Source organism: Neopelma chrysocephalum, unplaced genomic scaffold (assembly GCF_003984885.1).
Source record: "Neopelma chrysocephalum unplaced genomic scaffold, ASM398488v2 Primary Assembly neopelma1_382, whole genome shotgun sequence".
Lineage (NCBI taxonomy): Eukaryota > Metazoa > Chordata > Aves > Passeriformes > Pipridae > Neopelma > Neopelma chrysocephalum.
The window spans coordinates 1,928,695-1,956,463 of NW_020898046.1; the positions used below are offsets into that span (position 1 = coordinate 1,928,695).

The 27,769-nt window shown below is 39.9% G+C and overlaps 2 protein-coding genes across 3 annotated transcripts in view; one reads left to right on the top strand and one right to left on the bottom strand.

Annotated features, from left to right (window-relative positions):
* The window catches only part of HPGDS (hematopoietic prostaglandin D synthase), a 29,270-nt gene extending 4,594 nt beyond the window's left edge, over window positions 1-24,676 (top strand). For both annotated transcript variants that reach the window (XM_027706548.1, XM_027706549.1), the window contains 6 exons: window positions 7,062-7,203; window positions 17,441-17,533; window positions 20,076-20,185; window positions 23,325-23,423; window positions 24,067-24,538; window positions 24,602-24,676. In XM_027706548.1, the coding sequence (XP_027562349.1) occupies window positions 7,071-7,203; window positions 17,441-17,533; window positions 20,076-20,185; window positions 23,325-23,423; window positions 24,067-24,231 (600 nt within the window). In that variant the 5' untranslated portion in view covers window positions 7,062-7,070 and the 3' untranslated portion in view covers window positions 24,232-24,538; window positions 24,602-24,676. The remainder of the gene's footprint in view (window positions 1-7,061; window positions 7,204-17,440; window positions 17,534-20,075; window positions 20,186-23,324; window positions 23,424-24,066; window positions 24,539-24,601) is intronic.
* Window positions 24,677-27,041: 2,365 nt separating this feature from the next.
* SMARCAD1 (SWI/SNF-related, matrix-associated actin-dependent regulator of chromatin, subfamily a, containing DEAD/H box 1) overlaps window positions 27,042-27,769 on the bottom strand; it is a 42,191-nt gene continuing 41,463 nt past the window's right edge. The window contains exon 24 of the mRNA XM_027706547.1: window positions 27,042-27,609. Coding sequence (XP_027562348.1) covers window positions 27,548-27,609 — 62 coding nt within the window. The 3' untranslated portion in view covers window positions 27,042-27,547. The remainder of the gene's footprint in view (window positions 27,610-27,769) is intronic.

The window sequence follows — 27,769 nt, forward strand, 5'->3', positions numbered from 1 at the left end:
GATTTTTTTCTCTTTTCTCTCCAAGGTCCAGATTGGTATGTGGCATAAAAAAATAAGAGATCAAATTAAAATGTTTATTTTCTATAACTGGTGTGGAGTGGGAAAAGAAACCATCATTTTTCAGAAAAAGAGTTTATGTCAGACTGACAGCTGACTGGAAATATTTAGAATTACTTGGAGTTTTTACTTGTATTCTCTGTTAAAACAGGCTATAGAAATCTTCCACTAGAAGATTTGTATTCTTCCATTAACCTGCCTATATTCTCAAATCCTTCTCCCCCAAAAGACAGGCAAAAAATGTCTTATTTTCTTGGCTAAAAAAGGGATTAATAAAAACATCTTTTAGAATTAAAAAAACACCACAAATCATCAAATCCTTACTATTTTTAGATTTCAAAGGCTGAAAGTATCACTTAAATCTCTAATATTTTTGACTCTGTGTTAGAAGCTGAATAAGTTTATGTTCAAGGAAAGGAAAATGAGCATTTTTCCTTTTTTGCTGAGCAATAAGAGAGGACTGTCTGATCCTTTAATTCTCTGTTTCTTAACAAGAATCTCAAAGTCATTAACTTCCCCAGTTAGGGAGCATATCACATACCTCTCAGTTTTTCCCAGGAAAAGCCAGAAGTTAATTGTCTTAGTATTACTCACATCCGGATAAACAGCTTGGATTAAGCCAGTGCATTTGCTGGGCAGACTTGTCAACCTTCCTCAAAAATGAGGAGTGAGAAAGTGACCAATGACCATCCCATGGCTGATTCTTGCCGGCATGAGCCAATTTCTCTGCATCAAACTTTCCACTCCAAAAAGGATCAATACATCACTATTTCTCTTTGTACTTTCAGCTCAAAATTTAGACAGAAAATATGAATATATAGAATAACTTTTCACCAAGGGAAAAAATTGAAGGTATTTCTGCAGAAACCAATTTGATCAGCAGCCAGAAGTAGAGCAGCACCACGTCTGCAGGCAGGGCAAGGCTGCTTCCCAGCTGGCTCCTGCCTTTTCAGCATTGCTCAAACAGGAAAACGTAACCAAACAGGCCTTTCCCAAAACCCATTATGTTAGGTTGGTTAGATAAAAGGGAAAAAGTGATGCACATGGCCACTTTCTATCTTTCCTACCTTGCTAAAACTGCAAAGTGCATTTTATAAAGTTATAGCTGTGGAAGCTTTTCTTTACTTGCCTTCTACAGTAATTATTTGAGTCTTGTCTCTCTGGTTCCTTCCTCTGAAATCTGAAAATTTAAAAAAAACGAAGGCAGAAAGACTCCGACAGGCAATTTTTTTTAAAATTGAGAAGGGAGAAAGCTGCTTTAATGCTCAGCTCTCAAATTACAGGGGTGAGGATTTCACGTAAATGAGAAGGACACTAAGCAAGACAGGCAAAATTGAACTTAATATTCCTAGTGTTTCTGAGGTGAAACAAGGCAGACTAAGTCACTTTCCTGGTTAAAAAAATCTTTTTTTGTACTCTGTAAGTAACACAACCCTCCCCAACCCCTAAGGATCAGGACCAAAAATCCATGTTTTATTCGTAGATAGGTCACTCCTGGATAATAATCTACAGAAAATCTCTCCTTCGATGCGTAAAGACTCTTTTGTCTGTATATACAGGCATAGATCCAGCAAGCTCCTCTCTTTTTCTTTTCTAAATTGAGTTTCTTGATTGACATTAGCACTGCTTGGCCCTGTCACTGGGAGTAAGGAAGAGAGGGAATAGTTTTCCCTCTGAAATCCCAGTGTTACCATTAATGGAAAATATTCAGCTGATACTGGTTATAAGACTTCAAACTGTACATCTAGGACATCACAGAAATATATGAGTTAATGTCTGAATTGGGTGAAATTGCAATGCCCCCTCCGCCCCAGTAGGATACCCAAATCAGGCAGTTGTGTCTGCATCTCTTCCAAACCTACTCATTTGGTTTTCAGGACAACTTTGCAGAAACATCTCATAAGGAAGCAGAAAATGTTTTGAAAACAGCACTAAAAAAAAAAAAGTCCATGAAACTTTTCACCTTTAGCTAGTTTAGTGCTTAGAGAGGGCACAAACTCCATTTCACATTTCATAAAGCAAGATGTTTCTTGGCAGAAAGATACCTGTAGGCTTACGTGAGTGGAAGCTGATTTGTTGTTATATTTTCATCCTATAAAATAATGAAAATGGAATACATAATCAGTTCCAGCAACTCAAACAATTCAAATTGATATAACAGCTTAATCTTACAATAAAAGAAACAGTAAAATAATCTTACAATACAATAAAGGTATCCATTGACTGAGTCATCACTACTGAGTCATCATCATGGGCTGGTTGCAGTTCAAGAGAGGATGATGACACTTGGCAGCTGAGACCTCCAGCTTCCCCTCTTTGGCAGGCCCACGGCCAGGGCAGCATTGTGTCAGGTGCTAACTTCAATGCTTTCCATCAGTGACTCCTAAATTAATGAAGAACCCTCATGTTAAATAAATATAAATACAGGGCAATGCATCATCTCTTCCAGGCAAATAGAGTCCAAATTTTTAGAAGCACCCAGATGAACCTTAACCAATCCTGCTGGTCTTACTTGCTAAAGGGAACAGCTGGGCTTTTTTACATCCGCTAACAATGATGAAACCTTAAGGCATGAAAACCCTTAATTTCTTGCCATGCAAATTACAATTAAAGGGGACTTTGCACCACAAGTTCTTTGTCAGACTATGGGTGGATGTGAACACATAGCTCAACTTAGCTGGTTTCTCTCCCTCCGGCCCCAGCTCGGGGAAAGTTCTCTCCTGTTTGTCACCTCAAATACTAATAACCTTATACAAGAAAACGTAATTAAGTGCAGCCTTTGGTTGTTGGGGTTTTTTTATTTGTTTGTTTGTTTTGTTTTGGGATTTTTTTTCATTATTTTTATGAATTCACATACTGAGTATCTGAATCCAGGTGTCTGTTATTAACTGAAGAACATTTCCTTAAGGGCTGGATTTTCCAGAACAGAGAGGAAACACTGCTCCTCTACTAAGTCCAGCAGAGTTTTGGTGCTTAAACTTATAAGGCAGCAGCTTAGGCTGGGCATACAATCAAATTCTGGATAGCAGAGGCTGCCTGTGCTGGGTTGCACGGGGCACACACCTGAAACTCATCCTGAGCAGTTTTCATTCTGCCAGCACTTTTTCTCTGTTCTACTAATGCTATCTGGAGCTCAGCATTTTACTTCTCAGAGAATGACACTGATTTCTTCCTGGGCTCAGTTTTTACACTCTAATCTTGCTTGAAGTTTTCAAATTGATTATTCAGTTCTGCTTCAACTGGAATAAAAGCATCTCAAGTTCATCAGGTAATACAGTATCTCCATAAAGCCACGAACAGTTTTAAATTATTTGAAATCTGTCCTAAGGTGTCTTAGACACTTGTAACTCCACCCTGAATTTTCACTCATGAGTAACACAGAGGATGCCACCTTTTACACATATTTGACCTTCTCTCAGACTTCCCATTTGATTTTGTCACTGAGTGGCTCCAACAGTTGAATTTAATCATGAGATCCACTAATCTTCAGTTTAAAGGTATGTTAAAGCCAGTTAAGCTGGCTTTCAGAAAGTCACAGAGGAAAGTTAGAAAATCAGCTAAGCGGGTCAACAACTTTAAAGTATTAAAGCTAATTTAATAGTGAATTTAAACCAACTGAGTTCACAGCTTTGAAAGCTGTATGCGATAGAACTGGGACTGAAATGCTGCCAGTGTACGGCAGGGGAGGTGTACAGGGGCATCCCAGCTGTGCATTCATCAGTTAGAAAGTGAAGAAACACTGCTTAGATGGCAGGTTTATTGGTGAAAGGTAAATCAGCCCCCTTCTGCATTTATACAGACTTGGCTTTGCAGCGAACTCACCTGAAGAGATTTAATAGTGCTAAGCAGGTGGATAAATGCCTGCAAGTCTGGGCACTGAGGTCCACCCATCACCAACATCTTCCAGTATTTTTAAGCCATGACTAGCCTAAAAAAAGAGAAATAATTTTAAATAGTTTTAAAGATTTTACTGCTTCCCCTCGCCAAAAAAAAAAGAAAAAACCAACCACAAAACAAACCTCAACCCCAGAGCATGAGCTCAAAGACCTTGAATAGACCTTTTTCCTCTGGAAATGACATTTTTCAATTATTCAATAATTCTGTATGTTTTTTGAATGGTTTTAATTTGTTTCTTATGATCCACTCCTTTACAAAACACACTGTGAAAATGAGGTAAAGGAGGACAAGGGAAAAAACCCAAACCCAACTTACTTTGTATGTTTGACAAAAAGCTATTCTGAACACTACCTTTTCTTTCATTTAGAAGCTTGTCTGTAATTGTTTAGGAAGCACTACTCCTGACATTTCACAATAAATACAAATAAAAAATAAAACCTACAAACATTTACAAAAACATGCTTACAATAAAGCTATAAAGGCTTTTAAAATGTCAAGTATTTTTAGTAAACTCTTTGTAGGATTGGTTTTGTTTTGGTTTTTTTTGTGGTTCATGGATGGAAAAAAATTCATAAGCTTCAAAGTGCATCACCACTACAAATATTTGATTACTCCTTACGGTGTGTTCATTAGAAATTTGTTTAGCTTTGCTTCAGACAATTCAAACAATAGTTTCCACTGCTTCCTTGACAGACCAGAATATTCCACAATCTACTATAAAGTCCAGAGAGACTTCCTGATCTTCAGCCAAAATTCCTGTTTCTTTATATCATCTCACTACTCCTGAATAGACAAGTCTTTGTATACAAAGTTCTCCCACAGTAGGAATTAGACTCTTTCAACACACTCACCTACAGAAATGTTAGGCCTCAGTCATCTCCAGCCTGTTCTGTATACAGCTGTCTACTCCCTTCCTCATGGTTGTACCTTAAAATCTATGATTCTGTGCTTTTAAAAGCCTTACAGCTGCCAACAACTTTTTGCTAACACAGGGCTAAGTGGGCCAGAGGTAGCCAAGATACTGCAGCCATGTGTGAGTGGTGTAATAAGTCCAGGGCACTGGAACTGCTACGGATGTTTATGAAAAAAGCTCTGTAGACACACCTAAAGAAGGGAAGCAGACGCTGGATTTTGTATGTTAAAGGTTGTATCTTCTGCAAATGTAGACTGAATCAGCAGTATTTGCTTGCCTCTAAAAAACCTGAAAAGAATCAAATGGGCTTTTTTCCCCTTTTACTCCCAAATCGCTGTCATGTCTAATTTGAATCTCAGATAACACATCTTCATTTTAAAATGCCATTCCTTGCTCTCAAGTGACCACACCAAATCAGAAGCAGGGACAAATGAGAAGAAAAAAACCCCCACAATCTCATTCTCTCTTCTTACTTTGACTTTGTAAACCTATAATCCAAACTCATCCTGCATAAATATAGTATAATATTATATAAGCATAATAAAGCATAAAAAGTAATAAATCTGGGCACAAAATCTGAAAATATACTGTTGGCACTTACCTAAACCATGCAACTAATTTTGCCTGCAGCGTCCCTCTTTTACACAGTGCAAATGGAAAGCAGTTGACTTAAAAAACAATAATTATAGTGGTGTCTTTGTTTTGAAGCACTTGTAGATATCTCCATTAGCAACTCTCTGTCTCTGTTCTGGCTTCTCTACTGGGCCATCAGATGTGAAAGGTCTCCTTTTACTAATAATCTCTTCCAAGCCTGCTGTGGGTTGTAGGGGAACAGATAACTTTCACTTTTGGTATGATTTTTTTTCCTGCTTTTGTTACTCTGAGGAGAGAAAGTAGATGTTTTGACTTTTGAGGAGCAAGCGGCAAAAGTAATTTGCTCCTTTCAATGTGAGTTAATGGCAAGCTTTCTCCTCCTGAGCAAGGAGATTTTCCTTCTAAAGCCAAAGCTGATGACACATCTGCCTTCAAGCATGTTTTCAAGGGAAGATGACTAAACACTTGGTTGTTTCTATTGCAAGGTTATACAGTAGCATTCACTCACTAAAAAAGGAAGAGTTCCCTTCCTGTCCTAGTGCAGGTTATCTGTGTTGCATGCTATCTTACTAGCACTCTGATGGATATAAAAGAATGGTAAATGACATGCAAAGGTTACTTTAAGGCCTAAAGGAGAAAGGTTTTTGCTTTGGGTGAGGAGACAGATGGTTGTTTTACTATCCTTTCCCCAGCACATTTAAACCTCAGCTGAGCTCATAGTTCTCTCTTATTAAAGTGTGTGCAGAATTTAAACGCTTACTTTTGATTTAAAACAACCTTATATGTTCACCTTTCCTGAACCATTCTTGCTGTACAATCAAACTCCCAGATACTTTCTTTTGCTGCCTGTTACACTTAAAAACAAATAGAACCTTCCTGTTACACGAAGTAACAGTCTAACTAAACTGAAGTAAAAAAAACCAAACCTCATGAAAACCTAACAAAGTAATTTCAAATTTTCTCTTGGCTTCTGTACAAGAAACTGGAAATTCGGTGATGATTCACTCAAAATAACACTGTAGACTGGTTTCCATAGCAATATTTCCATCTAAAATAATTTTGGTCAACTACCTACACAACTAAGGTACTAATTAATGAGAAAAACCACAACAGTTTATCAATTCTCATTATTTGGCCTTGGATGAAGGTCTCCATAAACAACAGGGACTGAGCAGGGCACACTTGAACAAAATTGCTGCTCGAGACAGCAATTTTTCTGCTACAGTATATGATTTTAGATTTGCACTCTGAAAAAAACCACTTTATAAAAATGGCCTGAGTTTGGAGTCATAAGAAAAATAAGCGAAAGCTGAAAATTCCTTATATGTCTGTAAAAAAATCAAGCCATCTTTCTAGAGATCCATAAGGAGGAACTGCAGGTTCAGCTGTCACTGTGCACGTCTGCATGCTGTGGATGAGAAATGCAGAACAAAAAGGTGTGGGTAATGCAATGATTACAAAGTACAACACACCATGGCTTGGTGTAATATTTCCTTTGCATTGTACAAGCAATGTCTTTTGAAAACAAGCGTAAGGAGTGCTTCTGTAAAAAGGAGTTGAGTTACTCCCGTCTAAAGCCACTCGGTGTCTCCCCTCCCAGGGAGCCAACATGTCACAGTACAAGCTGACTTACTTCAACCTGCGAGGGCGAGCAGAAATCAGCCGCTACCTGTTTGCCTACTCGGGCAAGAAGTATGAAGACCACAGAATAGAAGCAGCAGACTGGCCCAAAATCAAACCAAGTAAGTAGCACGGGTTCTTACATCCAAAACTCCGCTAGAAATGCTGTCAAAAAGCAAAGCAATTTAAGAGGTATCTGTATGTTTCATGAGCAGAAATACACTTCTTTTCTGGTTTTAATTAAGCCTATGGGAATTGTATGGCGAGACAGCCAAAATGTCATTCCTGATGCAGAAATCTGGATCCAAACCTTCAGACAATCTAAAATGACTTACTCACTGTCATCCAGCTGGGCTTATACTCCTTATCAATTCAGTATAGATTTTGTCTACCTAAAGATAGCTAAATGAGTGCTGGTCTTCTCAGTTTCTTTGGAGAATTTGGTCTCAAGGACCACACCTCAGCCTCCACACTGGGTTTTAGAAAGCCAAGCTGGAAAGAAGTGTCAGGAAGAACACTCCTTGGTAACCAGAAAGGTTTTCAGAGAGGGAAAGTGACAAGAGAAAACACAAGAAATCAGTTGATAAAGCAAAGAAAAAAAGAAAAGGATCAAAAGAAATGCTAGAAAATAACTGTTCCTTTGAACAACCCCTACCAGCCTCAGAGTACCCTGCAGGCTATTGTACCCCATCCATTTCATGCTTTTTAGTTAAAGTAACCTCTTTTCAGCTATTAAAGGTATTTGTTATTTCTGTTTATTAAATTACCCTTAGTTCAATTGAAACAGATCTTGAGTTTGAAGACTGAGGGTGTGAAATCAGAGAAATCTGTGTTTTCATTTTGTGGATTAGGCCTGTGTTTTGCTACATGGGCTATGATTTTTCACATCCAGAATGAAGGATAATGCCTTTAGTTTGGGGAAAAGGCACAACGAATGCACAAGGTGATTTCTACTAATTAAACAATGTTTGTTGATAGACTTTCACACCATTTAATAAGCCCAGCCAGCAGGCTACCAAATTCTTGTAGGGTCCAGTTAAATTTGGTTTCTGCTGTTTGCAGTGACTTGAACAACAAACACTCAAGCACCACTGTTCTCCAAGTGGCATCTGAACCCTTCTGTGGTGCTCAAACCTAGAAAACACTGGTAAACTATCCACAGTGGAAATGTACTGTTTTCAGTTAGGCATGACTGACTTTGGAAACCTTTTCTTTATAAGAGCTTAAGCCTGTTGACATGTGGTATAGCTTATTTCTCTCCCACTATAATTCTCAGGGAAGCAGGGTAGAGGGTAAAAGTGAGATTAAGAATTCAGATGACCTGAGGAAAGCTCTGCATAGGCCTTTCATACATATTCACATGTATGCACACTCACTAATGTCCTGAAACAAAGTTGAGAATATAAGTAAAGTATAATTTTATGTAGAATCTTGCATACTTATTTTTAAGACAAATTAAAAAGACAAAGCATAATCAGTTAGTTAAAGGCTACAGAGGCATTTATATCCCAGGACAAGATGTTCTAATAGCAGATCTATCAGACAAGGTAAAAGCATTGTGCCTCTCTTTGAATGTTGTTGATGTTCCCAGTGTCTGAGCCAGCGCAAGAAACAGTGCAGCAAAACTCTTCCCATGCTTTTCTTCAGCACTCACATCATGAACCTCCCAGTGAAGCTTTATGTGTACAGTACTTGTTCACTACAGTGTAAGCCCAGCTGCAGCACCATTACCACCAAAACAGTGGGAGCAGAGGCACCCTAGGAATCCTAAACTATACAGTTTGTAACTGTATCTGCTGCATTATCAAATGGTGGTTAAGTTATTTAACCATAGGTTGTCTTTGTTTCCCTTTCTGTGATGCAAAAATTTGCTAGCAGGTTTACCAAGGGTTAATTAAGATTTTTCTTTTTCTCTGCATAATGGCTTTTTCCAGCAGCCTCTATGATTGATCCTGGAAGAAATTCCAAAGCAGATAAGAAGTTTAGTTAAATGTGGGGGCTGCTGCTCTCAGATTTGTGAAATCAGCTGTGTAAAATTTATGCTGGCCTAAGAGTTCTTTGAATTTCAGACTTCTGTAGAAACCCAGTTAGTTAGAGGATGGGAACTGGAATGCACTGTGCTAATTGACCAGGAAAACATACACCTACAAAGAAATAGTTGGATGCACATCTGTAAGTGCTATTACATCTTATGCCAGGATACTAAACTTCTGCTCTGGAAGGCTCCCTGAATCCTAGTTCAGGCACCAATGGAATGGTGCCATCTACCACCGCTGACATCCACATTACAGACAACATGCAATTAAGAGGTTTGCCAACTAGCGTAAAGGTTTCTTGTATGTATAAAAATGTAATGCTGCTAAGGAAATTGTCTGGAGATCATGTAACTGATAACCACCTCCTCCTTTTTGAAGCAATAGTATTTCTCATAGTTACTCATGGTATTTCCAGACAAAGTATTCTCCCACAGGCAAATCATTCTGAATTAAAGGTAGCAACAGGGCTTTGGAGTAAACAGCCTTACACTGTTCAACAAGACCAATAGCCAGGGCCCCATTCTGCCCCAGGTACTTAAAGCCTAACTTTGCAGGCTGTGACTCAGCACAAGAAATGGTTGCCTCCTGGCTAGGGACTAGGTTGTACAGCACAGATGCAGCATTTGCCATATGAAAAACCAGCCTTGCATTCTCTGGTATCCTGAATTTTCAAGATGTGCCTCAGCTGAGGCATGGATTAAGGAGGAAAAAGCACCAGGTAACTGGATCCTTGCCAAAAAAAGTTCAGTTGCTGCTGTGTTCAAAAATAAGTATGAAAATGAGGGGATCCATCAAACTCATTGCAAAAACAAATGCACAGTTCACTCTGCTGAGAATTCTTCTATGCTACTGTCACTTGTATTCTGTATTCAGATCTGTCTTATAAAGCTCAGGATTTTTCCCCCCCTATTTTTCCTGAACTGAGTCTACCTGAGAAACAAAAAAAGTGGCAGATTTCAGCCAGTCATATCCTGGTGAAAACCAGAGTGTGGTCAGTGTTTAGCAACTATAAAGGGAATTACAGCTGCATTTGTTGCATTAGCAGTTAATGTAATAGCAATTTGGTACACTCCTTATTTTGCAGCCCTCAAAAGTTATTAAAATTGGTCCAATTAATTGAACTAATTACTTAATTGTATATTGAGGTGAGATTAATAAATATCAGACAAATTGCTATGCTTGGTTGCATACCCATCTTTGTCTTTACCCCTTGCCTCTGAAAGATCTGGAACCAGTTTTGACTGCAGTCTACAAGTACAACCTGATGTCTCTTTTTTTAAAAGCCTCAAGTATGATGAAGCAAGATAAACAGAAAAATACTTAAGGAAGAAGTTTGGACAAGAAGAGCACTTCAGGTTTCTTAAGCTACTGAGGAACAAATTGAAGAATTCAAGTTTGTGTAAGAGCACAAGGAGTCAGGTCTCTGACTGAGATCTGAGAGGATAGGTTTGCTTCAGCAGTTCTCACAAATTAAAGTAAGGTTTTGCAAACAAATACCAACCCAGCCAAAGCATCATACCATATAAACCAGAAACTGTCATCATTATTCTGAAGAAAAGAGTTTTGTAAAATTGACGGGAAAATTCGTGCTTTGAGATTTATGTTCAGAAAGGCCATTTAGAAAGCAGACTTGGGGCTGACGCAAGTTTAATTTTTGACCTGAACTGAAGAGTGTGGTGAGGTTTGTTGTTTGTTTTGGCATTTTTCATGTGGCTTCCACCAGGAAGCTGTAGTCTTAACATACCTTCAGGTAAATAAATAAGCCCTCCCTCCTGGAAATACTGTCCCACTTGATTTTGTTTACATCTAAGTGGTGCTTTTTTCCTGTAGAAAAGCAAGGTATATTATAACATAAGAAGTTATGTTATTTGCCTTATACAATCTGAAATTAAAATTTCTATAACTCAACATTTCTTTTTTTCCCTTCTGACTCTAATCAGATCATCTTTGGCAAAATTTCCAGCTGCTGATTTCAGGCAAGGACTGTAGTTTATAATATAAGCACTCCTAAGCAAACCAGTGTATAAGTATTATTAGTGTCCAGCTTTAGCACAGAATCTAAAAAAAACAGACAAATATCAAGTAGCAGATTTCCATAACCCTTCACTCTATATGGGTCAATAATTATTTAAATAAGTAATATTATTTAAATAAGTAATAATTATTTAAATAAGTAAGCAAACTCATGTTGTACATTTCCTTTTGAACAGACTTCAACTTGACCATGCCACTATTTAAAGGGTAGTCAGTTCAAGATCTGTAACAGACCTGTTCAAGATCTGTATTTCTATATAGTGGGCTCCTCACAAAAAGCATCATTGCACTGACATAAGTCATGACATAGCAGAAAATCCACTGTAATGGTACAGTTACCATTGCCTTGACATATTGGGCTGGCAGGGAGTAACAGCTTTTGATCTGTGGCTCCCTCAAGGAATTTGAAGCAATAGCAATAACACAGACTTTATCATCATAGCAAAGGATGCTCCCATTGCACTGATGGCTGTAAACATCCCATAAACTGGGAGGGGTAGAATGGTGCTTGAAAGGTCCTTAGGAAACTTGATAGACTAATTGTATTGAAAATACTTCTAAGATAATAGATAAATCTTGAGAAGCACCTAACTGCAGGCAAGAATTCCCCAGGGGAGTAGTTGTTCTGCATGCTGAGTGACTTGCTATGTACCCCTAGCTAAGATGTACAAATAGCTATCTCTGGGTAAAAAGTAGGGCTTAGCAAGCACTTTCAAGGAGAATATGAGTTGTAATAGCTACAGCACTAAACCTAGGCTGAGGTTAATCAAAGCATCCTGCTGGTCTTCCCTTTCCAAAAGCAACAGATTCTGGATATCCCCAGCTCCAGGCCAACCACTTCCCAGGGGTCTTGCTCCTCTGCCAGCCTTACGAAAAATACATTGTTCATATATTTCTTATTACAAGATGCAAAGTGTCTCATATATTTGTTTCTCATGACCGAATTTAAATATGAATGGAAAAGAAAAGTTGTTATGGTTAGTTTTCAAGGCAAAGAAGAACTTATTTTGACACAGATATAGTAGTAAAGGAGCATGACTGTGACTTTTATTTTCCCCCATATTTGACCAATCCAGCTGCCTTAATTTTGAACCAATCTAAGCTGCTTGATTGCAAAACTACTAATTATTCAGCTTTTGAGCAATAATCAAGTGCCTAAACACAGGCTGCTTTGCATCAAAGCCATAGATGACTACAAGGTGGGCAGGACAAGTCATGTGGAAGAGCAGGTCAGCTCAGGGGAAATGGGGGAACCTGAACTCGTGACTGGGAGCAAAGATGAGGTAAGTCAGTATAAATGTGGGAAGGACAGAACAGAAATGAGGAGAGGAATAATAATGAAGAAGTTAAGATGAGCAGAAAAGGAAGAAAGAGCTAAGGGAAGGAGAAAATTAAAAACTATCTGTGTAGGGGAGAACAGCAGTGAGAAGCACAGCACAGCAGAGCACCAGCAGCCAACCAGCCCAGACACCAGACTTAGACAAAACTGCTCAGCTCTATGTTCTCTTTCTCCTCCCTGCCCTTGACAGAGAAACAGTCCCGCACAAGCACCATCCACTGGGTTGTGCCCAGGAGGATGAGTCAGGAGCTTGTGTGTTCAAAATGAAGGCCTGAACACTAGTGAGAACCTATAGGCATGCCAGGATGGGAATTGTTATCACAGCTCTTAGGGACTTTATGGGATGGAGACAAATTAAACAGATGCCCTTGCTTGTAACACACATCAAGCCTCACCTCCCCAACTTAGCATCCAACAGAGACACATATAAACACCACAGTTCTAGTCCTAAAAGCCAATCAAAATTAAAGTGGTATAGAAAGGAATTAATCCAATTTCTAAACATGGCACAGATACTTCAGTGAATCCTTCCTAAAATGAGAAGAGAGACTGCAGATCAGTCTGATGACTTTACACTCACCATGAAGAAAACCTTGACAGAGGGTGAGTGTAAAGACTGTCAGAATGCAATGCAAAAAAACCAATAAATAACTGACATAACAGGAAAAGCAAGAATTTGCTGATAAAAGTTCAATTTAAAGAAGACTACAGGTTTAATTATTTAAACAGGATGTTTTTTAAAAACCCTGTTCCTCTTTTCAGTGAGTTTTCAAGGTAAATTTGGAAACCAACACAAGCATTTATAGCGCCTTCTACTTCAGATAAGCAACAAAGCAAGAGGGAACTAAAAGGGCAAGGCCATATTTTGTGCATGCCTGAGAAATGACGCTGTTTGTATGATGACAGCAATAGGTTTTTCTGGTTTTCCTTAAAATTTATTTGCTCAAGTGGGAGTTGGAAACATTATAAGACGACACTGTTTTGAAAAACATGGAAAGGACATCCGTATGGATACACAAGGGTATAAACTGACATAAGCACTAAACAGCCCCCTAACCGATCAGAGTTAAAGGAAAAGTAGCAAAGTGACACGCACATCCTTCCAGTCTGCACTGCTTTGGCTTAACTGTTCATTTATAATTGCTCCCCAATATGTGTCATTTCATGATGTGCCCCCATGACTCTGACTCTACCCAAATGAGATTCCTCTCACACAGCAGCTTTTCCCATCCTCAACGAATGTAGGAGCCTGGAAGGAACCAACCTCCGTGCTCTGCTTATCTGGAGTCGCATCAACCACGCCTTTCACCAAAATCATGAAACATTTTACCGGTTTAGTACAATGTTTATACACACAGGCAATTCGGGCATCCCCCAAGGCTCCTTGAACACATAATGTCAATGAGCAGAGTAGGGCCAAGAGCACCACAGAAGGCTCAAAGTAAGGCACAGAAACCCGTGTCCATGAGTCTAAGGGTAACACTGCTTAAATCCATGTACAGACAGGTTTCTGCTGTAATTTGGAGCCCCTGAGAACATGGTCTGGACGTGGTTATTGCTACAGGCAAGGTGTCCTGAGGCCACTTTGAGGTCATTTGTCAAACCCTGACCTTGCCTCCAGCAATTCAACTGCGTCCATCCACTGTGAAGGCTTTTTGCATCCTTCCTTAGGATGAACTGTGTGACACAAATCCATCACCTTCTCCAGTTGGAAAAGGAAGATTCCAATTTTCACAGGGAATGCATTCCTGCCCATAACAGCCAAACTTATGTATACAAAAAAATTTCTTGGGTTTGCTATGAATTAATCAATATAGGAAGTTATTCTTTTAAGTTACAAAGGCAAAAAGATACTTTACTGTGGGTTCCTGAAAATTTTGGTCATTCCATGAATTTTGGATAATAACGTTTCAAATGCAAAGTTGGGTTTTTTTCCCTAAATTTTTCCAGACCTAAAATGCAACTTTATAAGCCATTGTATCTATTCAGATATCGAGGAGATGTATTATAAATATTTTCTGCCCCTTGACTTTTCCTTGTTATTGTCTTCAGCTGTAAAACTGCCTGAATATCTGTCGTACTTTCTGGTGTGCAAGAATAGCATACCCTGGACATAAAAAGAAACAACAGATTTTTAAAATGAAAAAAATCACAAGGGTACTTTCTTCAGATCTCTAAGAATTGCACTCATTTACAACTTATTAACTCAATAATCAACAAAAGTCAGTGTAACTCATATACATACACTCTATCAGCAAGAAAAAAAACCTGTTTATTTTCAAATCATATTTTTTTCCCTGTTCTTTATAAGAAAAAATGAAATAGCATAAGAAAGGAACATCTACTATGGCAATAGATACGCTGCCTCCTAACAAAAAACCCCCAAGTCTCATTATGAATCAAAGCATAAATCCTTTGCATATTTAAGGCTTGAGGGACAATATGCAATAAAATCTGCTCTCATTTATTAATTTTACAATTGCATTATGCATCAGGAAAGTGTATGTACACAAAACAAAGCTATATTTGTACATTTTTAATTGTAAACTCAGTTTCTTTTTCAGGGAAGAATAACCAAGTCTTAATGAAAATAGCTCAGCACTGAGGAGGAAGACCTTTGTAGGCACTATTTTCAAGGAATTAATAGCAGTTCCCTTGAATTCAGAAATGACCAGATCCCTGAGAAACAGAATATGAGAAATGACTACCATCCAGCTGATTTAGACACCATAATCCGTGTTCCTCAAGTGTCAGAAAGATGCCTCCCCTGTAACCAAAGGCTTCTTAAAAAAAAAAAAAAAAAAAAGATATCCAAAGAAACCATTTTTCTTGTACTGACCCACACAGTGAAACATCAGTCAAAGCCAGGACTTTTAGACTTCCCCTGTATGTAAACACAGCAGAAAATGGTCTGTTTGGTTTCTAGATGAAGCAATCACCATTTCCCAACCTGAGCAGCGATCAGCGTGTTTTGACAGTTATTGCTACAGAGACTGGCTTAGTCATACTGACCTGGCCAAAACTGCATCAGCCCCATGGCACTGCTCCTGGGGCCTCCAAAACAGGCTGGTTAACTCCTTCAGGGGTGGCTGATATTGCTCCTGAGCTGGCTGCACTTGGACAGTTACCTGTTATCTGTTGCCAGGCATTAGTGTACAGCCCCGTGTGGTCTGGGGGGATCTGAAGGTGGCCCCTGGCCATGCTGGCATGTCCAGGAGTCACACGCACTCTCATTCCTCTGCTTGTGCCTGCCTGACAGATGTGCTGGTATCCTGCAAAAGCAAATATTATTACACAGCTCGTGCTTGTTGCACTCCAGAAAATAAACATATGAAGTTTTCTATGCAACAAGTTTATCACTGTTTCAATAACAGCTAGCAGAGCAATCTTTCTCCCTGGGGGGCAGCAGCTAATGCTCATTGAGTCTCTTGCTTCTGCTAGTCATCAGCATCAAAATTTATACTGACTTCCCAGTGTGCTGAACTTGAGAAAAAAAAAAAGGTATCATGAGTTCTGTGTTCAGATGCAGCAAAAAAAAGAAGGCACAGAGAAGTCCTGTATGTCTTGTGCAACTGCCAAATTCATTTTGCAGATGCAGATTTAACATCTAAATCCCGTACCCAATGTGATTCACATACTGCATGCTAAACCACAGAGCCACGTGGCAGTGTTCACCATTTATGAAGTTGCCTTGATAAACAGTTACAAATGCATGAGGCTTCACTATTTTGCCCCTTCCACTAAGAAGTAAAAATCCTCATGGAATGGAGGTGTCATTCTAGCTGTCCTGTACAGGCAGTTCTCCTGGGATTGAAAGCACTTTTCATGTTTCCAATAGTCAGTGTTTTCACTTTTTCACTACCGCCTTTTTACATCACAAGGAATTCTTAAGGTGAATATACATCTTATTTACATGAAGTGGAATCCAGGTGAAAATCAGGTACAAACCATTTAGCTATGATCAGCACTTGCAGTCACATACTTGGAATTTATAAAATAGCATCCTTTGAGATGCAGAGATTTACAGCTCCTCTGGTGAGCAGCACCAGGTTCCCACAAGCAGATTCTCACTGCCCTAAACACAACCATTTTTCCCAGATTAATCTTTGCTCCAAGGTTCCAGCCCCATTTGATATCATGTTTCTCCAAAACATAGCAAAACAGAATTCCAAGTTTTCACATAACTACCAAATTATTAACTGAAAAATAAGATTGATTTCTTATCTCAAACTGTCTCACAGATATCCATGACATCTGCTTAGTTTTTCTTTCCCTATATTTGAAGTCTGGAGGCTTCTTCCTCACAATTGATGGAAATTTTTTTGAATGCAAGCCAAGTCAAGTAAATTCGACTACCTTCTTAGCATTTGCAGTTCAGTGTGAAAGATATATTTGTCTCAGTGATGACTGTCAAATGAAATGTCTCATCACAATATAAGTTCAGAAATGCAGATGCTTCCCTGAATCACTGCTTCTGGATTTAAAACAAGTGAAAATGAAAAAGCACCTTGTAGTCTTTACCCAACCTCTTACTTCACGCTCCAGCTGGATCCTGCACTACAAAGTCTTCAGTATTATTTTACTTAACCTTGGCGGTCACTCTCCTGGAGGTGGGGGGAAAGCAGGGAAGGAAAAAGTAATATTCCTCTGAAAAATTTCCCTACATAAAGAATTCTGGAAGTATAGGAGCACATTCAGCCTCTTCAGCACAAGGCTAGGGAATAGGAAATGCAATGCCTTCATACACTGCAATCTGGTTTACATCCTTACCCCTTATTTTTTTATTTTTAGTCCACGCATTTGCCCACAGAAACACTGTGAAACTGTTAAATGCTATAACAATGCATACGCTCTGAGTGGTAAAAGTGCAGCTGTCAAAGACTCCCACTGTTAATGGTTATGATTTAACTTTCGGTTGTTTTTTTTTCCTTTTTTACTTTCTCCTCCAAGCTATCCCATTTGGCAAACTCCCTATTCTGGAAGTAGATGGAGTTATCATTCACCAAAGTCTGGCAATGGCAAGATACCTTGCCAGAGAATCAGGTAAGATATTAGACTATTTTCTTTCTCTGTTCTGAACTCACCTTTAATGCTTAGGAAAAAAAAATACATCAGTAGTGAAAATAAAAACAAATCAACAACTTGGCAAACCCAACCACGCAGAAGTCAATATCAGCATGGCAATCACGGTACTGGTGTTTTTTCCAGGTACAAACAGTTCATAGTTATCAGCCCCTTGTTGCATCTGCAGTTTGTCAGCACCAACTGCTGACCACAGGAATGCAGTGTACCATACAGGATGGTATCAGAGCTGTCACTCAAAAAAGCACTAAGGAGCACTTTGTGGTGGCATGGCCACTTTCAGCAGCCTTCCTTACCATAATTTGGTTACAACCAGGCTCACTGGGTTGGGACTGCTGTGGCAATCCTGATGAGATCTCAGGCTACGTTCCCTGCCTTTCCAAGATCAAAAAGAAGAAATGGAGCAAGGCACACTCACTAGGGTGCTGTACAACAGGGTTTAGAGTCACTCAAATGTCATTTAGAAAGTAAAAAAGGAGACCAAAAAAAGGTTCAAAGTAACAACCTGTAGTGTGAAATGCTATGACTTTCAGAGCTAAAGTCATGTGGTTGAGCTCTGAATTTGCACTGTAAGTGTGTATGCCTAAAGGAAAACTCAGAAATAATCCCTCCCATGTCTGATTGATTTTCCACTCTGGATACAGTGCCTGGAGTTTGGGCTGACTTCTCCAGCCAATAAACTTTATTCACCTGTCACTGCATGACAGAAAGTGCATACCTGTGGCCTCCCTAAGGCTCTCAGGGCAGTTTCCTCTGAAGTTAAAGTTTGAGCTGCCAGGTTAACCAGAGAGATGACCAGGAGAAGGAGGTTTTGGAAGCATTAGAGATTATCACAGCAGGCAGAGCACCCTGAAGCAGATTTAGGCAACAATTCTGAGCTGGCACAGAGATTAGACCAGATGGTGACATCACTTGCATCTTTAAATACCTACACGCTATGGAAGTACTCAACCAGTTAGATAAAGTGATATAAGACTTAGTAATGCAAGTAATCAAAGAGAGTAGCCAAGCTTTGCTTTAGGTCAGCAAGGTCTCATTCAAAACCATCTGCAAAATTGGTCTGGCTGAAGGCAGATGTGCCCATGGCATGCTGAATGTCAGCAGATTGAAGAGGGGTGCTGGGTAGCAAGTACTATCCTACTTTTTTCACAATGAGCAAAGGGATGTAACCTGCCTTTCAAAATACCTCACATTTTTTAGTTCAGAGCATTATTCTTCTAGGCAATAGCACAACATATTTTCAAGCATGTCTGCAGTACTGTGTTCCTGCCAATTTCCTTCAGCCTTGACACAATCTACTCCTTGCAAGAGAAGAGAATGATGAGAGTCCACTTGGTAATGAAAAACAATGAGAAAGCCTGCCTCTCACCCACACTTCCTTCCCCCCTGTCTCCTGCTGGGAGGCTGATCTGGAGCTGTGCTCCTTATGCAGTCTGAAGTTCTGACTTCCGCATTCTCCTGACACCTTTTCCATCGACTTGCATCGGATACAAAGGCTTGGGATCTGGAGCACACTCAAACCATGCTGTTCTCTTTTCAGTGTTAGTCATGCTGTCAGCTACAACAGAAAAAAAAACAAGCACGGAAGGGGAAAAATATATTTTCAACATAGTCAAAACTTGCTAGTTCTGCCATTAAGTTTGCATACATGTCACTGATACTTTAAAATTAAGAAATGGCATTTTTAGGTGCCCATCACCAACAACTCTTAATTGAAGGTTCCCAGAACTTGATTCCCAAAAGGAGAGGCACATCCCTCACCTTCAGAAGCAGAGTTTCAGTAAGGGAGATGACTTGGCAGAGGAAAGGTGTACAGTTTGTGGGAAGCAGAGCTTCCAGGTGAGGCTTAAAGAACAGAGAGGAAGAGAAGGATGACCTGAACCTGCAGAGGTGAAAGCATGAATGCATATTTGTGAAATGAAAGTGAGAGGGGAAAAAGCATTAAGAGAACTGCAGGAAAGCCAAAGGACAACAGGGGAGAAAAGCAGTTTTGTAAACAAGATGAATTATATCTAAGGTACCTGATTACAATGAAATAATCAAAAGCAAATGCAATGTCATGAGAATGTTCTCAATGGGGCTGAATGGGCAGGGTAGAGGGAAAGAGAAGCAGACTTTCATAGATGCTTTGAAGAATGCATTGATCAAAATTAAAAGACCATGAGATGAAGAAAGACATTGAAAGCTTGGATGGGGTAAGATTAGCGGACAGGAATTTGTGCTGATCCTCACTGAATGTGCTGGGGTGGTGGAAAGCAGAGAGGATAAAGAAACAATATTTAGGCTGTGGGCTCAGGTGATGGAAAGTACAACTCACTATGTCAGATGGCTGTATGAAGCTGGAGAAGAAAAAAAGCGAAGGTAGATGAGATTGCACCTGGATGCAAGGAGTTAAATCCTGGAGAATAGGTATTTTTATGAAAATATTCAGGGTTTACCTGGGGTATCAAAAGTTCCTGCTGACGCTGTTCTTAAACTCCCTTTATATGCTTGCTTCCCACAGGTCTGGCAGGTCAGACGCCTGTGGAACAGGCACTAGCTGATGCCATTGTGGACACCATAGATGACTTCATGACACTGTTCCCGTGGGCAGAGAAAAACCAGGACGTGAGAGTAAGACAATCACTAATTTAAACAAAGATAGCACATAAGCCATGACTGATCATCTCCTCTGGAGACACTGAGGCGTGTCAGCCTCTGGGTCCATCATCTCACCTCAGCAAAGTTGAGCTGGAGGAGCTCTCTGGTTCTTCCTAGAGGCTAATGCAGACAAAGCAGCCTGCTCTCTTCCCTGTCCTATTTCACCAGATTTTTTCCATCCTTGGTGAAAAGGAGGCCATCATGAGCTGCGTCTCACTGGTTCACCTTGAATCAAGGATGCCATATGTGTGTACACGAAACTGCTCTTCAAAAGGGGAAAGCCAGGACACTTCCACTCCAGCTGGCACTGTGCGATGCCTCGCTCTTGTCGCAAATCACCTAGGCTCAAATCTGTCTCTTTCTGCTAACTCACAGCCCCATCCCATCTTTTAGCACTTCTGCATTCTGATTCCTGGTTTTCAATCAGTATCAGTTTTCCATAACATCCGCTGCCAGGACAACTGCTTTTCAGTGCGCAGAACAGTGTAGGAGAGCGGGCGCTGCTTAACAGGGGAGGTGGCACATACCTCACTGTCACTGCAGCTGTCCTCTTCAGACTGCCATGGCCCACCTCAGTCCTTGGCAGTGCTCCTGCAAGTACTGACACTGGGCTAACACACTGCCATGGCTATTTTAACACACAGTCATGGGCGTGCCTTACAACATTTGGGGCTTTTTTTGGCATCGGTCCAGTGCCTCTCATCAGAACCCCAAAGGAAAGCATGCAGATCAGCTGCTGGGGGAAGAGGGTGGTGGATGAGTCAACTCAGATATTACAATGGCTCCACACAGCTCTGACCCAAGCAGATGACCTGACCTTTTTAGGGAAGTGGTAGTGTAACAACAGGTCTCACCATGAACTACCTACCAGTGCAGCCACCTTCCATTTACTCAAAGGTAACGTTTCAGATCAACTAGGGTATTGTATTACAGAAACCGTGGAGTACATAATGTTGCCCCAAACCAATAATTAATAAATATGTAAAAAAAAATGAAAATACTCTGAAATCTTGTAGAAGAAAATCTGAAAGTGTGTTTAGAGGTTTAGTATTTAACAGCATGAATTACTTACATTTTGTCGGGATTTCCTGAAGTTTCCTACTTTGGGCAGGATAAGTTGACTCATGAATTTTAATCATTTTGGAACAGCCACACTATTGCTCACGTGCCAGTGCAGAAGCAGCACTACTCCCACAGCTGCTCCTCCACGGAGAAACGCCTGTGGTAATGCCTGCGTGTGTCCCAGCTCGTACTCAAGCACTTCTCCAAATCAAAGACCCAGATCATGTCACCAGTGATTAATTTAAAAGGGAAGAGAGTTGGCAGGCAACCCCTATCTGCCCGTACGCACGTATACATGCAAGGTTGTGTGCTGGGGCCAAGGATGATCAAGAAATTTACTTTGCTGGACTCTCCCAACATTTTTCTCCCCGGTAGCTGTTCTCCCTCTCTCTTCCCGGGTCCACTGCCACCACCTTGTGGCAGAAGCGCCATCTCACGGTCTCGCCAGGCCAGATTTAGGTCATTTACCCTTAATAAAGTCAGAACAGCTCCCCAGGCCTGACAAGTGCTTACAGGAACACAAAACCCTCAGAGAAAGGTGAAAGGATGTGCTATGCTATCTAGACAGTAGCAAAGAGAAATTAAAGCAAAGTATAGGGAGCAGAGGTGGAAGCTGCCCATGGAAGCTCCCTTGGTTCCAGACACAGCCTTACATTCCCCAAAAACACAGCTGGCATTGCCACAGCTTTGTCAGGCACCACTGCAGAGCTCCAGGGCTGAGACGAAAAGGTTTTGCCATCCCAGAAGGGGGATCCTGGTCTTATCCTCACCAGCTTCACAGCTTGACTGTGTACTCCTGTAGTTGGGGGAGGTCATTACCACCACTATCACACAACAGTTTGGGGTTTTCTTTGTGGGGTGGAAGGGTGGGGTGGAGGACAACTTACCTAAAAGAAAGGAAATTCTGCAGCACAGGGTATAGATATGAGATTTCTGGACTGCAAACTTGTGGGTGATATTTGTAGTCATCTCATCCAGTTACTAAGTTCTTAACAGATAGTAGAAAATTATGTCAAGTTTTCACCGGTGTCTGTAGAAAAACCATTTTTATTTCAGCCTGCATTTAGGTTTCTGCCTCTTCTAAATTTTATTCTTTTTTTCATTAACCTGAATTTCAAAGCTATAGAAATAATTCCATTCCTGTACACCAGTCCTTATTTAATCAAGCCTGAGTATGCTCCTCCAAAATTAGGCCAAGCACATTAACTGCACAAACTGTGCCACATGGGTTGACCAGATGATCACAACAGTCTGCACTCTTGTTTCCCTGCAAGTGAGAAGAGAAAACCAGAAACAGCTTCCCTCTCCCTCTCCAAAGGAAACAGTTTAACCCTTTAAAAGCAGCCTTAACACTTTCTGCTATGGTGGAACAGCTAGCAGAGAACCACCACCATACATAACCTCATGCTTCAGCCATTAACATGCACATACTAAGGCCTGAGTCCTCATCCTTTAAAAACACGTTAGCCATCTCAAATCTTATTGTTGCAGAGACAATAAAAAGCAGAATAACCTGAACATTAAAGTTCAAAGATAAACCCGTGCAAAAGCTGAAAACCCAGGTTCCACATCTCACATGAGGTGGGCTGGTAAGGACAGATAACTGATCAGCATCTGATTGACAGCATGGAAAGACTGAGCTTAAGGAATTCTGGAAATTTTAAACTCTGTACACTAGAAAACATGACATTCAAGAGTCCCCCAAAAAATGACTGTGAGACATTGGGAATATATTTTGCAGCTGGATTCTTCCCAAATCTATGGCGGGGCTCCTGCCTTGCCATGGCTGGGTGACTTTTAGTACAGAAAAAGGAGCAGCATCACTCCAGATATCACGTCTCAGCATTGAGGAGCTCTCAGGTTTTCATTAAGGGAGCAATAGGCTTTAAGTCATGGCTCAGTGAGCCATGAATGCCATGTTTTGGGCATCCAACTTTAATCTTTCACATTTCAGCTTCCTTTTCACAAACAACACCCCCCCAATGTTCAGTTTTGTCAGCTGCTGTGCTTACACATTGGTTTGCATCTCTGTGTTTTGTTCTTCCTCCAGAAAAAAGCATTTGATGACATCCTCACCAACAAAGCACCTGAGTTACTGAAAGACTTGGATACTTTCTTAGGGGATAAAAACTGGCTGGTAGGGAATTCTGTAAGTATAATTTTTGTTTCTCCCATTCCAATCAGGTTGCCAGAAAGTAACTGAATTTCTGTTTCATGCCAACCCACGAAACAACTCTCCCACACTTTTTATTCTTACCAACACACAATTGGTCGCTCAATTGCAAAGTGAAAATTGTTTTCCATACCATTGCAAAAGTGAGGCTAACCAAGACTAAGATCTGCATTTTCTAAAGCAGTTCATAAGTACGTTGACACGAAACATTTTAAATGCCTCTGCACTAGTGAACAGAAGCTCATTCTGTTTATAATCACTGACCAATTTATAAGGTAATATGAAAAAACCCTCTAAAAAAACCGTAATATCCTTTTTTACCCAAAACTGTTTTAAACACTTTTCTGCAGCACAGTTTCAGCAGGAAAGACTAATATTGTAATACAAGTAATATCTGTAGCAAGGGCTTTATTTTAACCAATATTTACTGAAGTCAAGCCTTGCTTTACAACCTAATTACTACTCTATAATGATGGGCTTCAGAAAAAAAGCCAAATCCACAACCTAAGCAAAATAGATAAATTCACATTTCATTTCTGCAGTTTTTTGAGAATACTAGCAGTTCCAGGTTTTGAGATAACCAACGAAAATTTACTGCTTTTTCTCCTACTTCCACTAGGTAACATGGGCCGATTTCTACTGGGATGTGTGCAGTACAACACTTCTGACCTGTAAACCTGACCTGGCAGACAAATACCCCAGGCTTTTGGCTCTCAAAGAGAGAGTACAAGCACTTCCAGCTATTGCAGCCTGGATCCAGAAAAGACCAAAGACTGTAATGTAGATCAGCTGTTCAGAAAAACATATACATGTTTAGTTTTCAATGTGACAAGCATCCTAAGTTATTAACTCCAGAATCATTTGTAAACTTCAGACAGGTACGCTGCATCAAATCAAAATCTACCACTTTTTCTGGGAGAGAATCTAAAATACTGATTTGGTAGAGTAATAAATACTGTTTTGAAGAGGTGTGGTTTCAATCACATTCCCCCGCTACTAATGCAGTGCTTGATCAAACCAATTAATGTTTTAGCACGCTCAAATGGAGATGAATAAACCCTCCTGGAGAGGTGCAATCTCAACAATACTTTGTCTATTGCAGTCTTTCAATCCAGAGGAAAACAGGTTAAATAGTGAGGGTAAATGTGTGGGAGGACCCACTTGGTCAATAAAATTCAAGAGACTATAGAAAGTGTTTGAGAAGCTCGAAGTTTGTGCTCTGCCACTGAGAAAAAAACCAACCATAACCTCCAAAACAACCCAAAAAAGCAGCTGTTCAGCTGAGGTGGTGCCCACGCTAGCACCAGTTTTCCGTAAACACGCCTGCTGCAACAACAATCAACATTTCAGTATCTCTTTCAGTAAGTAGGAGACACAAATTGGGGGTTGGTGGTGGTAACCAGGTTTAGAATAAATGAAGAGTTCATTCTTCCAAGACTAGGGAAAAGGTAGGTGGAAGTCCTGACAATGTGGATGGTTGTAAGTGCAAGCAGTTTATACAAACTCAAGGGGAGACAAGTGCTTGCACGAGGACTACACTGTGTGATATAAGCAGATACACCACAACAAATTTGGGCAATCCTCTGGGCTGGAAATGGCCACTGCTGGGAAAGTATTTCTCTTCAAACTTGCTTTTCCCTCCCATCATTAGTATTATTTCATTGAATCATGAGTGACACCAACCATTCACTAACAGTTCAGAGGCAGGTAAGGTACTGGCAGAACAGAAAGCAAGAACCAATCTTTAGCTCATTTCAATGTGGTATCTTCACCTGCTTCGCAATTCCTTGCACACTTTGTTCTGGCTCTTTATAGATTTATCCTTCTTCAGCTCCCATCTCCTCTCTTCTTCAGCAACTGACCTCAGATCATGGTGGTTTTTGTTTTTTTCCCTCTGTACATCTTTCCCAATCAGAGACACAGAATCATAGAATGTTTGAGGTTGAAGGGACCTCTGGAGGTCACCCCTTGCTCAAGCAGGGTCACCTAGAGCCAGCTGCCCAGGACTGCATCCAGACAGCTTTTGATTATCTCCAAGGGTGGTGACTCTACAATCTCTTGAGACCTTAAATTAAAGAGGGTAGAAATAGTTACAATAAATTAAAAAAGGCAGAAACACATATGAGCTTCATAGCACTTAAAGACAGATATTGATCCTGGCGGTCTACGGATATGATTGTTTGAGAAGTAACCACTGCTCAGTCAGACTACATTAACTGATTCCATACACATCCAAAACACCACACAAACCACCCTACAGGGCAGGGATTTTGTTTCAATTCACATCTGAAGCAAACAGGTGAGAATATGCAAATACAATGGGCTAAGAGTTGGGTTAGCATCATGCGCGACAGAAACAGGCAATCGCATTAACTAGCATTAAACACCTGTGGATGTCTGTTAAATCCTGCTATTTAGCCCAAGAGAACCAGTGGAATTATAGGAGCATGGCAGACAAACTGATTCTTACCCATCTCCTTTCCCATATAATAAAGTATTTCTTCACTCTATATCAGCTGTGCATTTTGGAACATAAAGCACAGCACAGAATATTTCTAGGAAAAGCCAAGCAGTTTAGTTCAAACTTTGAAAACATTTTAAGGGATTTAATCTTTCATCATGAATTTGCAGAAATAATGCACAGTTGACCAAAACCACCCACAAAATACCCACAAAAATACCCACAGCCTTGACCAAACAAAAAAAAAAAAAGCATGTCCAAGTCACAGATCACCTCACTGGCTTATCACTAGCACAGTATCTGAAAGACAGGCTGAAAAACTGAGCAATGATGGACTCCAGCTCCTTTTCCCTCCCTCTTCATGGAACACTGTTTAAGTTCCTTCAAAAGATGATACAACTGTCTTTTGACTCTGACAACCAGATCTAGCAAAGGGGTAACTAACTATCAAACCCATATTGAAAACCAGAATGAATTCTCAGATACAATCCTCTGAGTGGTTCAGCCTGGTACAGATTTGCTGAGCTCTGCACAGACCATACAGCAGCTGAGGCTTTGACAGAGGGCAGGGGCAGTAAGAACTCCACCAAACTTTGCCTTCCCCCATTGCTTTTTAAAAAGCAGCAGTCTGAATCAACCACTCAAGTTCAAAAAACCAAAAAAAAAAAAGTTTATGTCCAGGGCAATGAACGTGCTCCTCTCCTACCTCCTCAAATCACATCCTTGCCAGCAGATTATAAACTTCAGGTGGAGGCACACCTCATCATTGATACCCCTGAGGCTCTTCATTTCACTGAGATGAACTCAAAATTCATTGAAACTTCAAGAAGAGAGTAAGACAAACCTTGGGTGTAGAGCACTTTGTTGTCAGAGTCCAGATCATGTATCTACAACAAGGACTGACAAAAAAAATTACAATTTGGAAAGTTCCATTTGGCAAGAATTCTGTTTATACAATCAACATACTAACACCACTGTGATTAGAGTATAATGAAACATCAGTAATTAACTAGTGCTGGATAAAGACAAGTCAGTTCAAACAGAACATTTCAGCAAGTTTGAAAGCTGTCTATTTGATTTATAACATGCAAGTCAGCATGCCCAACCTGCCTCAAATAACCAAACCATGAAAATATTTTGTCAATCTATGGAATTTTATTGGAACAAGTTGATACAAAACCAGTACGGTACATCAAATGAACCCAAACAAGCAGAAACAAACAGACTTGAGCATTGTCAAATAAGGCACATATAAAAAAATCTACACATGGAATCCAGTGAAACAGACAGTTTATATATATATATATATTCATATTTGGAGGTAGAAATAATTACAAAAATACTGACAAATCTTAAGCCGTAGCAGATTGGTTAAAACAATTACTATTTAGGTCCCCATTTTGAAAAGTGATCTGTAAAATTAGGTTCATTCAGCATCTCTTGTTGGCACATTTGGGCCATTTATGTTTTTAAGCATCCTAAGAATGCTATCAGTGTTAAAAATTTTCAATACCATGAGGAATAAAATAAAGAAACTATAAAAAGTTATAAATGTTCATAAAACTCCTGGTCATCAGAAATGTAAGAGTCCTTGGGGTACATCATCACCTTTCCTTGAATTTCACAACATATTTACATTTTAGAGACCCAACGAAGCTTTTAATAGTGTGGCTATATCTGCTGGAATGGTTCCTTCTTCTCCTGAGGAATAAAAACAAATATGAGTAGAGCTTAAAATATTTCACATAAACAGACAAAGGTCTACATTCCACAAGACTGTAAAAAAAAAAAAAAAGAAATCCTCTGCTTAAAGGACTTTTTCACTGATTTCTGGGTCAGAGTTATAGGGCACTTACTGTCA